The sequence below is a fragment of the Poecilia reticulata genome, linkage group LG7, assembly GCF_000633615.1.
Source record: "Poecilia reticulata strain Guanapo linkage group LG7, Guppy_female_1.0+MT, whole genome shotgun sequence".
In the NCBI taxonomy this organism is placed as follows: Eukaryota; Metazoa; Chordata; class Actinopteri; order Cyprinodontiformes; family Poeciliidae; genus Poecilia; species Poecilia reticulata.
Genome location: NC_024337.1, coordinates 12,448,674 through 12,465,175, shown reverse-complemented (window position 1 = coordinate 12,465,175; position 16,502 = coordinate 12,448,674). Strand labels below are relative to the sequence as shown.

Below are 16,502 nucleotides of genomic sequence, written 5' to 3'. Positions count from 1 at the left end.
GCGCCAATCAGTTACCGCTAAGCGACGCTTTTCTTAATAACAAGTCCAACAGGAAGCAACTTCGACAACTTGGATGAAGCTTCATCTTTGACAACCCGTCGGGAACTTGACGAGAACAATGAGGATTATGCTTTTAAAAAATTGAATTTGACTTTCATTCCAGTCACCCGACATGAACTTCTCATTTCAAAAATACAATAACGTTAAAGTGTCTGTTTAACTTTAACCTCTGAAATGTCAATACTATTTTTTGTTTGTTGTTCTCACCTGACTAGTTAAAAAGACGGCTCTTTGTTACCCCCTGGTGTTAAATAACATGTACTACACTTTGTTTTAGGATTTCAATCATCACTGCAGAAACTCATAATAATCTTAATAAACACGTCCACTCTTTGGATACCAGTGCGATATATATCGGGTTATTTATTTTTACATGTAATTCCCTGATATATATTTTTTGAGCCTGGTGTAGGGTTACTTTGTCACTGCATGTTTCTAATTCACACAAACTTTGCTTTATGCCTTCTTTGGCAGATGATTAGAGATATTTTTTAGTTTTACATTTAGAAGCTACCCCTCATCCAGCAGCTAAACTTTTTAATTAATTTTACATTCATTCTCCACCAAGGTTGTGGGTAACTATCCAAAAATTGGTTTCTGGCATGGCACATGTCTGATTATTATTATTTTGCAACTAACACAAAGCTTAATTTTGCATGAATTACCTGAATCTTGTAGTGCAACTAGAATTTTTGTACAACAGCGAGGTTCAGATATGCAAATTAATTCATACTTTAATCATGAGACGTATGAAAGTGTAGATGTGAGAAACAGTGTTGTAAAATGCATTTGGATGATACTTTTTTGTTCAAAGAGAATAAATTATGTAACAGCGTTTTAACTTTTCTTGCACTTTTATTTGTCGTTTCTTTGTAAGAACAATAAATTTAACTAAATATGTTTGGCAGAACAACTTTAAAAACATCTCAACATACAGAGGAATAAAGGAAGAGAAACACACAAGCTATGTTTAAATGATCTGAGGTTTATTCTGCTCATTTTTATCAGTCTGAAGTTATGACAAGAAAACAAGCCAACATTCTACATCCAAGCGAGGCTGGGACATGTAATATCATGAAATCTGGAAAAAATGAAAAGACAAAAAAATAATAATCTAAGGGTCACTATGTACAGAGTTTATATATTAATATGTGTATAGAAAATTAAATGGCAATGACATACATCATTTTAAATTTTAATATCATATGGCATCTGATGAGAAGTGAGTCAGAATATTTCCAAATGATCAATCAAACCCAAGCAGATGAACTACAGAGATTATTTGTAATGATGAGATTACAAAAAGGAAAGAGAACTTTATTAAATGTAAATGCAACGATGTGTGCTCCATTTCAAAATATTTATTTTCTAATTATCTTTAAGCCAGTGGCTCCCTTTTTTATTTTTTATTTCTAACCCACAAAATTGAGTATTGCTGTTCGATATACACAAACGTAACTAACATTTAAAGAGTGTAGCTGCAAGACAGCCTTAACTAATACACTATTTTTATCCATTTACAACTACAGATTTTATCTTTATTTTATTATAACTTTTAAGGTAAAAAAAAAAATGGAACAGATAATTATTTTTTAGTTTAACTTAAAGTTCTTTAGATAATCTAAAGACCACACACTTGGTGTTTCAAGACCCATATGGGGGGCCTGACCCAGACTTTGGGAACCACTGCTCTAAACAGATTAACACCGTTCTAATGTTTTATGGATTGTAAAAATATTTTTAAATTTGTAAAGGAGGAAATGATGAAATAGTTCCCAGCCTGGACTCTTAAAGGATCTCTGAATGTCTAAAAGTGAATCATACGGTACTTTGAGACGTCTTCTTCATTTTATACGTGCTACTGGTCAGTGCTAATTTCAAACACGCTAAAGCAAGTCAACTCACCTAGCTAGCAGTGCAGTTTATCATTAGTGAGCCCGCCTGTGGAAGACAGAGTGGTCTCCCTGTGATGTGTAAGCAGATCTGTTCATCAAAGATTCATCCTGCAGCTCAGTGGGACAGAGGCAAGAAACAAGCGGATGGGTTCGGATCAGACGGCCGCTGTGAATAGCAGCTCTTTGTCTTATTTGTGTTTTGTTTTGGTTTTTTCCCCCATCTTAGGTTCCCGGTATCCTTGTCGTTAGACATTGAAAACATGTTTGATTCTTATAATGCAGCGATTCACAAAAAAATTCACTATCATGATTAAACAATGTGGCTGCACAGTGGCGCAGTTGGTAGAGCTGTTGCCTTGCAGCAAGAAGGTTCTGGGTTCGATTCCCGGCCCCGGTCTTTCTGCATGGAGTTTGCATGTTCTCCCTGTGCATGCGTGGGTTTTCTCCGGGTACTCCGGTTTCCTCCCACAGTCCAAAAACATGACTGTCAGGTTAATTGGCCTCTCCAAATTGCCCCTAGGTGTGAGTGTGTGTGTGCATGGTTGTGTGTCCTGTGTGTCTCTGTGTTGCCCTGCGACAGACTGGCGACCTGTCCAGGGTATACCCCGCCTCTCGCCCGAAACGTTGGCTGGAGATGGGCACCAGCACCCCTCCCGACCCCACTGAGGGRAAAAGGGTGCAAGAAAATGGATGGATGGATGGATTAAACAATGTAGTTTGTTTAACTACATTAAAACATGTCATGTTTTAATGTGACATTCCAGTCACATTAAAACATTATAATAATAAATTTGAGCTTTGTTTTATTTTTCTGAGACAAGAGCTACTAGCAGTTAATATGAAATTATGGTATAATTTTATATTAAAATTATAATGTATTTTTCTTAATTTATTATCTATTATTATTCCAGATTCTTTGGAAAATAACCTTATCGAATGGACATTAATAAACTGTTAGCTTTGAGGTGGAATATATAAACAACCGGCGGTAGTTTCTGCCAAAACATTAAAGGGATAATTCAGGTTTAATTGAGGCTCCAATAAGAGGTCAGAAGAAATGAATAGCTTGCCTACAGAAGTCACAGGGATTTATGTCTATTTATTTGCAGTGAGTGGATATTTACACAGAATCTGACGAACATTTACATGGGAGAACAGAGGCAGGAAGTAATATCTGCTATCAAGGATTTTCCTGTCGGAAATGAACCGACAGTGGAACATGCAGAGCATTTCCACTGTTTTGTCACCAGAGATGCTTTACATTTTCTGTTGGCTTTCCAGCAGGAAGATTATTGGTAACGCACCTCCTCCAACCTGAGCTTCCTCTGCACATGGCCTGTAATTGTAAAGCGCTTCATCAGGTCCAGAGGACCCCAAGGCGCTTCGCACTGCATTCAGTCATTTATTTGTGTGTAAATAATCACCAGCTTTGGGGTAAATAACCTTCGAATCCAAACGTAACGACCAGTTGATGGGGATTTAAACAAAATGAAGCGACTGAGATGGACATCTGCAGCAGGTAAGATAGCAGCTGCTTATAACCTTCAAAGAAAACCTCGGCTTTGAACAGCTGAACGATCCTGCAACAGCACAATAAGTGCATCTGTGAGCTTGACACTAAATGCTACGACTAAGACGAAACATCGATGGGACACTGCTCATTCTTATTGATGCATTGGCTGCTTATTGATTACAAATTATATATCTGAACTACTTTTCTTTCGATTACAGTCTGAAAAATAGACAATTTCATAGCAACAACAGCCTCATACGTCACCTTTTTCATCTACCAAAAAACTTAAACCTGCTACGTGACACATCTTCCAATAATTTGCGGTTTTGTAGACATGTAAGTATACACCAGCTGTGATTTTGATTTAAGTGTTCTTTAACAAGTGCCTTAGCAAAGAAAAAGAAGAAAAAAAGAGGGTCAGTGCATGTCAGAAATGCTTTGCTAAACAATCATTTGTGTCCATGAGACTTTTAGTAAGAGGTGTAGGATCACTCTGCTGTGTTTCGCCCGAGCCGAGTCTCGGACCTTGTGTGGACAGGCAGCAACCGCAGAAGCAGGCCTCAGTTACTGCGGGGCACCGAAGAGTGACACAACAGAGTTTCAGGAGGGAGGGGGAGACGAGCTCTCTTCACCTCTGTCTGTTCGGCGTGGGGTTAAAGAATGGAGGAGGGAGACACTTTGGACCGAGTGTGTGAGGGCGCAGAACGCTGCAGGGAAAACGGTCCAGGTCACTTTTTGGCTACGTCCCCTTTCTTCAGGATGATCTGCCGCTGCCAGGGGGCCAGCTTGGTCTCATCGTAGCCCATGGTCCGTAGTCGCTCCAGCTCCTGCTTCTCCTCGGACTCCTTTGCCTGTTTGGCCTGCTGTTCTGCTTTTCTACAAAAGGTCACAAACAGGAATTAGGATGGCATTGGAATGTTGTCTAACAAAGCAGCACAATATTTTACCTACTTGCTAGCACATACATATTTTTTTTCTATGTTTTACACAATGACTGAGTAGTACAGCCATGGGAAATAGTATTTGCCTCGGCCGTACTATTGCAATTTAGTACAGCATTGTAATTTAGATTCATTAAATTACAATGAATTTATTGATTCATTGTAATTTTTGGAGTCCAGATTGAAATACTGTTAAGATGCTGTGACATTACCTTGAACATGTTTAATATGGCTGATTTAAAACAATAACACGGTTGTGTAACAGCTTCATATTGGTGTTGCTCCAAGAAAGAAACAACCAGCAGTTTGGGTTGGGTTGGTTGGGATTTTCTTCTTAATGAATGATTTCATCACTTCAAAACTGCTTTTGCCATTTTCTCGGGTTAGTTTTGGCCAACATTAAAATTTGTTCAACAATTAAGAGATTTAACTTTTTGCCAAAATGCCACAGGAGCTACAAATGTTCAGTAATCTAGTCCCTGGTCAGAAACAACTGTTGACAAAGTTGAACTCAGGCCACATTCAAGTTTGACCGATACAGTCATGTTTTTAACACGAGGCCTCTTGGGAACTAAACTGAGAGTACACATACATTGTGAAGGTATATTTAAGGTCAGGTACTCTTTTAAGAGTTAAAATAATTTTTTATTATTATTACTTTGTATATTGCATCCATATGATAAAACTTTCCTAAAATACTTCCCATTTCATTGCTTTTCGTCTGTCAAAACTGTGTTGCCATTTGGTATTTTTAATAGAGGCCACTCAAGAAATGTGTACACATCTCATCTTTGTGACTGGAAATGTTCTTAAAATCCAATTTAAAGAAGGATTTGTTGTTGTTGTCGTTGTGTAAATACAGCTCTGGTAGATTACAAAACAGATGATGTTCTGGACTGAAAAGGAGCAGGGACCCAGCCCAAAGCTGCAAATTAGGAAAAAAGTCTGGCTCCTAGGATGCAAATGACAAAGAAATCAGGGATGAGTCGAGTCTTTTGCAAAGCAGCAGGCCACATTTCCTTCTTGTGGACCTTCTTCATGTCAGACAGTGCTGACTGAAAGAAATAGCCATGAGCCAAGATGAACTCAAAGGCACTGAAATAGGTAGAATGAATGCGTGGATAAATGTTAATGTTAATAACTTAGACCTCTAAATTAATGATTCATTGTAAGTTCCTTCTAATAGGCTGAGTTTGCAAATGACAGAAACCTACAACTCCGTGTTGTGCAAGTGTACTTCAGAGCAAGCTGCAAAGTTCACATAGGGAGGAGCTTTTAAGGCAGTTTTGTTCAACTTTAAGATATTCAGCTGATAGTTCACTCCAAAAACATTTCCTGCAATAATCCTCTGTTATCCTATCCCTAACTTAATGCTGAAGGAAGTTTCCTACGATCAGCTGTACTCTACCTGCTGTGCTAAAATATATCCAGATTTGATCTGGCATCTCCAACACCAGCTGAATTATTTGTTCTTGTGTTGTGAATTATACTGTGAAGAAACAGCTGCATTTCTGTCAGTATTTGTAAATGTCTGTAACGTTCATTAATTGTGATTTATATAAGATGACTATTTTTGATTCGACATTCAATACATCTACCAAAATTTGCAAATTAAAAAAAGGGATTTTATTTGTTTTGTACCTCACTCCATTTAATTGGTTTATTTTGAATGTTAAAATCATTAGTGCGTGAAGCAAAAGGAACACTTACCTTTTTTGTTCCCTGTCACATCAGGAGGTCAAAAACAAAAGAGAGAAGGCGTAAATATCTTGAAACAGCGAACAGGAATTATACAAGCTACGTTAACAATATCACACAGACACAGCTGCAGGATAAAGTCATTATAATTCTGTCCAAAATTAGATTTTGACTAGATATTACTAAAAAAAATGAACATCCTGGAGTTAGTCTTCAAATAAGGAGCTATAAGCAGATTTCCATCTTTCCACCGTCTCTACTTCCTGCCTCCTCATGGGGAAGCTGAAGCAAATTTGACTGAAATTTAGCAATGCAAAGAGAACAAGTGACTTCATTACTTCTCTGCTTTAACATGAACGCTTAATACAGCCAGAGAATGAGAGAAATACTCGCTTTTTAATTGGTGTTGAAATTTAAAACAGACATTTAAAGATGTCAGGATCGTCAAGGTTATGTTTTACTTGATTAGAGTCAGGGTACAAGGATATAAATAATATTAAGGACCCTGTAATTTACATGCAGAGAAAGCAAAACGTAAATTTCTCACAACTTAAAATGAAGCAAGGTCGGCACTGTCTGAAATCATTTGAAAAAGAAATAGTTCACAAAACAGAGTTGATGTCCACTTTAAAATACCTACAATGTTTTTATTTACATGATAACTTCCCTTTTAAGGAGTTTGTTCATAACATTCTAATAATAAATGCTCTTGTGGGGATTTTAGAGAGAGGAAACAAACTCCTGAAGAGAAACAATCTTGGTTTCTTGTCATGTAAAACTAAAATTTGTACAGTCATGCTTTGTTGACTACGTAAATGCATTCACTCGTCTTTTTGCAGGTTGAATATTATTTATCAACTGTGTTTTATTACTAACCATGCTTTCTCACTTATCTTCCTGTTGATGCTAATGTGAACTGGCTCAGACTCAGATATGCGATTCATATCTAAAAGCATTCTGACTGTGTCCCTCTGATGGATGGAAAAAGAAGGAAATTTAGCGATGCCAATTCCACGAGTGCCAGAAAAAAATCTTCAGTCTGAACTTCTACAGAGCTTTACGCCACTGAATGAGTTGGAGAAAAAGTCATTTCCAAACTGTGCAGTTTATTTCTCTTCTGTGTGATCTTAGTATATCCAACCCATGTTGCAACTATCTTGGCCAGGTCTCTTGAGATCACAGGGAGAACACACGGCTGAATAATTAAAGCAAGCGAATGGATGGCTGAGCTCGGTAACAAAACGGGATTTCGCTGTTTGATGTCATGGCAACAAAGGTTGCGATCTACTTCAATGAGGAAACTGGTGAAGTGAAGCGGCTACATATTGGTCTTAGAAACATTTCCAGAACTTAAGAGTGTGAAACACTGTAGAAAACCCCCCAAAAACAACAACTGCCTTATTACTCACCTCTCCTCGTCCATTTTCTTTTTCATCATGTCCCTCCTCCAGGCTGGCATTGACGCCAGGCGCTTTGCTTCCTCTTCAGCCTGCGAGGACACAGAGAGGGTCCGAGACGGGGGCAAAAAAACGGGGACCCAAATCGGTCAGTTGTGGCGTTTAAACTCTGACTGTATACCTCATAACCACCCAATTATTTTTAAGGTTCACCAGCCGTGCTAAACAGAGATTTTATTTGGAGTAAAATCTCAAAATACATGTGATATTCAATTGTTTATGAAGCAGTCATGTTTTTATTTTTTTTTTTGGCTGTAGCTAAAAATTAGGAAAAAAAAAAAAAAAAGACATGTTGAACCTATGGGTAAGAAAACAGCGAACTCCAGATTTGATGTAGCTGTAAAATGAACAGAATCAAAAGTGATAACAAATCCATGAGAGCATCAGTGGTGCTGCTGAATTGAGTATTTGCTGGTTAATCCCTGCTCCGAGCTGAAAGAGCAGGCATACACCTGCAGGGAGAAACAGTGCTGAAACATGAATCCAACGTCTATTCATATTTCCAAGTACAATTTCCTAAACAAAGGGCCATTATAAAAGACAAATACTCAACAAAGGGCCCCTCTTTAAACAGTTGGATAAATTTTCAGAAGCAAACACACCTCACAATGTCTACTACCTCTCGTTTTTTTGTTGTTTTTTTGTTTTGTTAGGAACAAGATAAAGGCTATTAAATGATCACATCACTGCTTTGCAGAATGTTTGCGTCAAGAAATAAACGTAACTGGATCCTTTTTTCTCTTTGCGTCTGTAGCAGAGGGTGGAACAGCAGGAGAGGAGAGCGCAGCAGTGTTAGATTTCTCATCCTCGCCTGAGATACGTTACTCCCTTCCTTTCTCTACCCTTTTACTCGAGGATTTCGCTCTAGCTATGGTGATTCCAGGTAACACTACCTGCTTCATGAATTTTTAATAGTTTCCTAGGGAATTATTACAAAGAAAAAAAAGAAGCTGTTAGAAATCCTTTTTTTTTTATTTCTAATTTGATCAAAATAAAATAAATTGGTCAATGGTTAACTGTGCCAAGACTGGACACAGCAGTTTATTTGTGCTAGTGGTTTCAGTTCTGATTTTTGTATTGGTTCAATTTAAAATAAAATGCATATAAAGTTATAGTCCGCATGTACTAATAAGAGTCTGTTAACTTTCTAATGTTTAAGTCGTTAAACTTGAACTATGGTAATGTTTACGTTTGTCTTTTGGTGCACCAATTATCTTGGGTTAACACGGAAAGTCAAAACATCTTCATGTCTTCCTTCATCTAGAAAATGTGTAACAATTTTGTAAACTTTATTTTCAACACGTGCTGGTCTTCAGCACCAGTACGGATTTCTTTTTAAGTTTAGTATCTAGAACCATCAATAAAATTACCCCTACTACTTGCACAAGGGAAACTTCCAACATCGAACTTGAAGAAATATTAAGGCATTTGAAAATATGGTACGAGTTTATGGGATAGGAGTTCATAAGCCTCTTACTTCTTCCTTTTTGAGCATGTTAAGATTATTGTGGTACAAAAATGTGTGTCTTTTGCATTCCTTGTTCATGTGTGTGATTTTATACTTATGTCATGTTCGAAATAAATAAATAAAAATAACATTTATAACTTGCTTGCACCTTGCTATTATTTTTATTTATAGAACTGATCTCAATCTTTCTGATGGTCTTTCAAAGATTTTTTTCTCTAGACATTTGTGGTCTTTTGTTTTTTTTTTGTTTTGTTTTTTTTTTTAAAGAATTTCCAATCCAATAGAAGTTGAATATTCTCTTTTGTTAAGGGATTTGAAACCTTTTTACCCATTTTGCTAGTTGAATCAATGGAAAATCCCAAAGACAGAAAAACATAGACAGAAGAACATACACTAAAATGTTAGTGTAGTTGACAAAAAAAAAAATCTGTTTGCTAAAAATTTGGCCTGGACTAGATGCGTTTCTGAGCTGCATAGGGTCTTTTCTTCTTCTCGTGCCTTTTAGTGGCTAAATACGATGAAAGGATCACTCTTCAAAAAGTAACAAATACATTTCGTCTTTGAATCGGAACCATAAAAACTCAAACTCTCTACTGGACTCCAAGCAACTAGCTGAGGGACAATTTGGAGGTGTGCGTACTTCAAGCTTCCCAATATTTCTTTTGAATATTTCAGATATGCACTACAAAAAAAAATCTGTGAACAGGCAGATTTTCTGCAAATAATTTGGAGTTACGTTCCACAGAAAAGTCAGAGAATCGTGAACTGTAACTGGGCAGGGATCCACTTTAATCGTCTTTTCTTCTGTTTTATAATTGACCTACAACTTTGATCTATAATCAATATTCTGTAGCATTTTATCATTCAAACTAATATGGATTACTATCAGTACAGACTCTGTAGGTGTCGTAATCCTTAAAATCAAGCAATCGGAACATAAACGGATGAATGTGAATGTGACTCCTTAAAGTAAAATGGGCATTTCGCCAACCGCCTGAATTTGAGCTGTGAGGTGATGAAGATTCACAGTAACCTCCTTATGGCTCCTGTAAGCCATGGATAGCATGACAGCAGGTGGCACTAAGAGGGTTACATGAAGGTAATCCTGATGCCACAGAAAAGACACTATGAGAATATCGAAGCCACTGGCAGATCTCTGGAGGACTTCACACGGAGGAACCGAGTGCCTAAAGGGGCTCTGTCTCTGGAATCACACTGGGTCTGAGAGGGAACTGAAGTTTACCCCTGGTAGGCAGAGGTTGGGGAAAACTATTTAGGACTTGTATAAACACAAAAATTTTCTATAAACTTTATTTTTGACAGTAACGTAGAAATCAGGTAAAAACACAATTCAGTTCCAGAATGTGAAAAAAAAAATCTGTGAAACACACCTTAATATCAGAAATAAAGCAAAACCCAAAAATACTAAGGAATTTGTACAAACTTCAAATTTGAATGTTCCGAGAGTTAAAGCATCGAATATGAAATTCTTGTATTAGCTCACAGAAATCTGTCATCAAAGTTTAAAGAACATCTTCCCTACCACAAACCACAAAGTGCTCTTAAACCTTGACGACAATATGTGAGCATCAAAGTAACAACCAACTCATTGAGCAATTTCTATCAAGAATAAAATGATATGGTCTTCTTTTTTTGATATTTCAAAACAAATTTTGAACTTAATGTTTGTATTTTCTGATAGAGCTTCAGAAAAAGACAAAACCACAAAAATATGGACAATATGACAAAAAAAAAAGATTTTACCACTCAGATTTTATTGCAGCTACGCTATCGCTCCAGCTCATCATTTCACACCTGGTTTGTAAATTTCTGCAGGTGGATTTTAGTCGGGATTTATCGCAGCGTTTGGTTTGTTGTCCTGAAAGTTGGAACTCAGACCTGGAAATGATGCCACATCAGATCTCTTCACATTCTAGTTATAAGTCAAACAAACACAGATGCAAACTACTGGTAGCAAAATACACTGATAAACATGTATTTATCTCCATTTTCAAACAGTAAAGAAACATGTTAACAAGTGGGGTTTTTAAAGAACCTTCTGATGCCTTTGGTGAAATGATAAAAAGAAAAAACCTGTCAGATGTGCTAAAGAATAATTAAATACCTTCAACTTGACCTTCACTATGTTTTTTAAATGTATACTTGATGTTGAACCTGAGGCTGATTGGAGAGCTGCAACTTTCCTTTCCGTAATCCAGGGGATTTATGCTCGAAGTCTGGTTGGGAGCTCAGAAAATACAACTTCCAATTTCAAACACAATAAACTATTATTTTAAACTAAGCTTGTGACTAGAAATAAAAATAGTGTCAAATCACAATTTGACAATTCTGTCAAGGTGTTGACCTTTTTGGCTGTTCTGTATTATGGACATTTTTTAGCAAAAAAAGCGAGCCAATATATACTTAATGTGTTCAATGAGTGTTATTCCTATTATTTCACAAATTACAATTGTTTTCATTAGTCATGTTGGGAAGGATTATTTTGAAAAATAGAACATGGCAGAGCTTCTCCTCTCATAAATGTGATCACTGGATTATTACTGAACCTCCTCTCAATCATGATTGAACAGGGCATCTCAGCAGTCAGCCAAAAAGCCGCTGGCGTTTCATATTATTATATATCATTATATAGAATAACAAGAGGGGGCATTTTTTGGCTCAAACATTTGTGTCTTGCGACTGATGGAAGAACTACAATAGGACAAACTATTCACAACAGAGAATAAACAAATCACATTTTTAAATGGAAAATCTCTTCTTTAAAGATTATTTTGAGATCATGGCTTCATTTAAAGCGGCTCTTTATTTAAATGCCCCCCCTCAACTCAGTTGAAAATAAATCGTCAGTTCTGTCTCTCCATCGAAGCATATACAAATGGGAATGTCAGCACAACCAAATGAAGGCTATTTGCTGTAGTTTAATCCCCTAGGTGACATGGCCTAAATGCTAACGCTCCCGATTAGTTTCCCTTTTCGGTAGGTTGAACTGTGCAGATTAGCCTCTCAGGTCCAGCACCATCTCTGGTGGTGGACACTGCAGTTAGATGTCAAAAAGCTCCGCTTCCTTCTCCTTCCAAAAGGCAAAGCTTCGGTCGATGTATCTGATGATTTCCTCATTACTGAACTCTTTGAGCTCATAAATAACTTTAATTGCATCTTCAGAAGTTTCATCTCTGGGTGAAGCTTGATCAACGCGTGGTTCTTCTGCGAATCTAACTTTCACAGGTGCAAGGTCTTTCTTTGGTTCTGATCCTGCATTGTCCATGGAGTTCTGTTTTGCCTCCACTTTTTTTGCTCTTTCGGATTTCAGGTCCCTCTCCGAAACAATTCCAGACTCATTTGAAGGCATCTGCTCATTGGTTGCCACAGTCTCTGGAGCATTGGCCTCCAACGAAGTTCTGTTGTCAGACACACCGTTCTCAGCAGCAGTAGGTGATACCGATGGAGGAACATCTAATTGGGAGGCTGGCAGGGATGGTTGTGTTGTCACTGCAGATCTTGTAGACTGTGGATTTGGAGGTGGGGGTGGAGGACAGGCAGGTGGAGGCGGGGGAGGATGCACAGGCGGGGGTGGGAGGGATTCATGCAGTGCAGACATTTCAGGAGATACGGAATTTAGAGATGCCGTCATCACACCTCCCCCATCAGCTACGTCTCCGAAATGCTTGACTTTTATGTCCTCAAAGCCATCCGCCCAGTCTCGTTTCCCACTTTCGATTTCCACCATCACTTCCTTGTGAAACTGTCTTATAACTTCCCATTTGTGACTGCCAAGGCGGTCGAACATCTCGTAGCACATGAGGTGGCGGAACTTCCGCTCCCTGCGAGACATGTTCATTTCCAGTAACTGGAAGTACCCAAGCATGAAGAGGTCAAGGGTTAAGCTCTCATAGCTCACAGGGGAGCCGTTGAAGTGTGGCAGGAAGTGCTCCGGCCAGTAGATCATCTGGGCCCGGCTTAGCCTCCGGATCTGCCGTGACGGGACTTGGCTCATAATTGATCTCCAGTGGCCAATCAGATTGCCAACCACTTGCTTTGACTTCATAAACATAATCATCTTATCATCTTCACTGTGCACTTCATCACCCATTTGAGTATTGAACTGGCTGTAGTCCTCACAGCCCACGTCCAAGTAGTTTCCCCTGCTGCCTGTGTACTTAGTCCGATAAGATTCTGAGATGGTATACTTCCTCCAGTGTTCAAGGAACAAAAGGACGATCCTCTCTTTCCTCATTTCGATGCACTCCTGGACATAGCTTAGATCAGTCTGCACCTCCAAGCTCCGTTTTAGGTGATTGTCAGTTAAAACAGGGTCTGAAGAAAGAGCCTGGTTGAACTCTTTAATATTTGTTGGAGCCATTGCATCAGAGGAGACATACAATGGAGAAACATAGGCTTCAGTAACAACTGGTTCTTCAACAAGTGGTAAGACAGATTCTTCTACAGGTGGCAAAGGCCCATTGCTTCTATAGTCAGGAACTGTAGTAGCAGAGGAAGGAACACTGCTATTGCTGGTTGGCTCTAGACTATAAGTTGACTCACTAACCACTGGAAGTGACATCTTGCGTTTGTAAACCCTATCAGATGGATCATTTGTAGACTGTGTCTGAGTTTGAAGCTCGTAATTGGCCTTCAGGTTCTTCACAGAAACTCCACACTGCTTTATCTCCCTTTCCACGTCTTCTCTTGTTGAGAAGGACTGGGATCGCCCAATGTTCCCAGTGCCAACAGATGTTTGACACTGACCTGCAGTAATATTCTTTGCTTCTTCTTGAGAATTTCCGGAAAGAATAAAATCCAAGATGTCTATCTCCTTGCCTCCAAGGGTGGCAAGGAGGATCGCCATGCTCTTGAGCAGGGTGGAGATTTTGCTGCACCAGGCTGGGAGATCTTCAGCTTGCCCATGTACATGTTTTGGATTGACTGAGAAATACTCCTGATTAAGAGCAGCAGAGACCGGTAATAGCTGGTGAAGCTCTCGCTCCAGTTCCTCCAGGTCCTTCTCAACTTCTGACATCTTATGCATGACCTGCAGGTTCTCGATTTGTTTCTCAATTCGATTTAGGTCAGCTTCGGTCATCAGCTCCCCAAACGGCCCTAAAATGGCATTGTGGACGTGGGAGTAGTGCCATTCCTGAGGTTGGTAGTGTCCACTTGACGCAAACTAAATCAGAGGTCAAAGGAGACCGACAGGACAAGAGGGGAAAAAAAAAGAAGGAAGGAGGGTTTCCTTCAGCAGGATGTTCCTCGTTTCAAACACGCTTCAGAGCAAATCCATTCCAACACACAGGATTTACATGGATTTAGTGGTGCAATGGCACAACCTCATTACGGGCATTAAACTCTGTGCTGTAATTTAGAATCAAAGCAAACAGAGAAACCATTGTTCTTTTTGAATGAACCAGCAAAATTAAGTGCTGAACCGACCATATTTGCAGAAACTCAAAATCAGCTTTGAAGTTCCCACGTCTCTGTTGCTGTCCTTTGGGGCATTGTACACCTATACAAACTATTATTCTAACACCTTTAAATCCTATTTGGGCCCTTGCTGCAGGTACAACAGACACGTCAGTCCTCCCAGCAACGGAGAAGACTGTATCAGGTGTGTGAACAATGCAATAAAGTTAAAACTGCTTGTATTGGTCATTGCCTAAGGAAAAAAGATTACTCTACAGCAATGTGTTATCGGCAACCCTGGTAAAAATATTTACAAAGTCTTAAAATCAAATGAAACAAAAGCAAAAACGAAAGACAACAATCCTCAACTTTTAAACTATTACTAAGCATTTTATGTGCATAAACATTTTATCATTGTCAAAATGCTGTTTTAGGGACTTTGATGGCACTAATACTGGTTGACCTGTAGTGTGAATGGGGCCCATCATCACACCACTGAATCTGCATGTAAGGACCTGAAGCCACAGGAGGCCATCACCAAAACACCAGCTCACACTGTGTATAGTTTGGTCAAGTGCTTTATGCTGTGATGGTTGATGTAGCCAGGTTTTAATTCACTTCACTTCAAAATATTACAGCAATGTATATGAGTAACAAAAAAAGTCATGCAAAAGTAAAAAAAAAAAAACCCCAAAAAAACCCACTGATAACTGGTAAGTATATGTGCTAAGGCTCTAACCTATATTTTAATTGTTGTTTATGAGAAGACACGTATGGATTTATTTAATTAAATCCTGTAAGATAAAACTCTGATGCATGCATTACAGAATGACATTTAAGTGAAATGTCTTCCTGCTGGATTAGACAAGAGGCAAAAGTGGCAACCTGTGTTTGCAATTAATGATTAATAAGTTAGAAATAATTAATTTGTATATAACCAGAGTCTTTGTAATGTTATCTGAGCCTAACAAGTGTTCAGATTGTGTCTGTATGACTTTCTAATCAGTACCATGTCTAATGATACTTAAACATTTAAGCTATTAAAGACAAAAAGATAAATGCTGAATGTTATCAGTTGAGAGGAGATGTGTGAAAAGATCATTTAAGCTGGAATCTGCTCTAAGACGTTTCAAAATGCCTAAGAGAGGCAGTCTCAGTTTCCAGCCCTGGCAGGTTCTGCTGCTTTTAGATGCTTTTCTGGTCCAACTCACATGAATGAGATAACTATCTGTGTCCTCAGCTTAGTCCTGCTAATGACCAATTAGTTGATTCAGGGCTTCTGAACCACAAACATATCCACAAGTTTCAGGACAGTGGCCCCAAAGGGCTAGAGTTTGAAACTTCTGGTCTAAGATAAAACCTTTTCTTTGATGTTAAGAAAGTAGTTTTTATCTTGATTCAGTTACACTCTTCATGCACAAACAAAAAAATTATCATAAACACTCCAAGTAATAGCAATCCCGTTTGCATCTTAGTTATGAAAAAAAGGCCAAGCCAATTTTATTTTTTGCATATTTCAAACTTAAGAGACCACAAAAGGGATAGCAGAAACACATCAACACACCTGTCATCTGGGCACAGCATCCTACCACAACACCTACCTTGCGTTTGTGCTCTTCCTCCTCCTGCATCTTGGCCTGAAGCTTCCTCACCATCACCTGCCTTTTCCACTCAGGGATGGGTTTCCCCTGCTCGTCATGAGTGGGCACCAGCGCCTCAATGTCGGCGAGGCTCGTCTTCCTTTCCGACTCCGGCTGCGCAGCGCCAGCTCCTCCGTCCCCGTTAACGACGGAGTTGGAGGGCAGCTGCTCGTAGCTCGCAGAGCCTGACATGTTCCTGGGACCAGTGGGGCTAGGGCTGGGGCTCGGGGTGACGGGCGGGGAGGTAACAGGCGGGCTGGATTGTGGGGGGGAGGGTGGCTGGGCGGGTGGGGTGGGTGTTTGGGTCTCTGGAGGTGTGGTGGTTCCCTTAAAGGAGACGAAGACACCTATTACTCATCACAGTCATCCAAAGTAATTGTAATATCTGTGACTGAACTCCTGGAGTCTGTGG

At 39.1% G+C, this 16,502-nt stretch overlaps 1 protein-coding gene across 5 annotated transcripts in view; it reads right to left on the bottom strand.

Moving 5' to 3' along the window:
• Nucleotides 1-3,034: 3,034 nt before the first annotated feature.
• The window catches only part of espn (espin), a 51,297-nt gene continuing 37,829 nt past the window's right edge, over nt 3,035-16,502 (bottom strand). For 3 of the 5 annotated variants that reach the window (XM_017305950.1, XM_017305953.1, XM_017305951.1), the window contains 4 exons: nt 16,052-16,417; nt 7,517-7,596; nt 6,120-6,140; nt 3,035-4,344 (listed from right to left, as the gene is read on the bottom strand). In XM_017305950.1, coding sequence (XP_017161439.1) covers nt 4,197-4,344; nt 6,120-6,140; nt 7,517-7,596; nt 16,052-16,417 — 615 coding nt within the window. In that variant the 3' untranslated portion in view covers nt 3,035-4,196. The remainder of the gene's footprint in view (nt 4,345-6,119; nt 6,141-7,516; nt 7,597-16,051; nt 16,418-16,502) is intronic. The other 2 variants (XM_017305952.1, XM_017305954.1) reach the window with 1 other exon arrangement.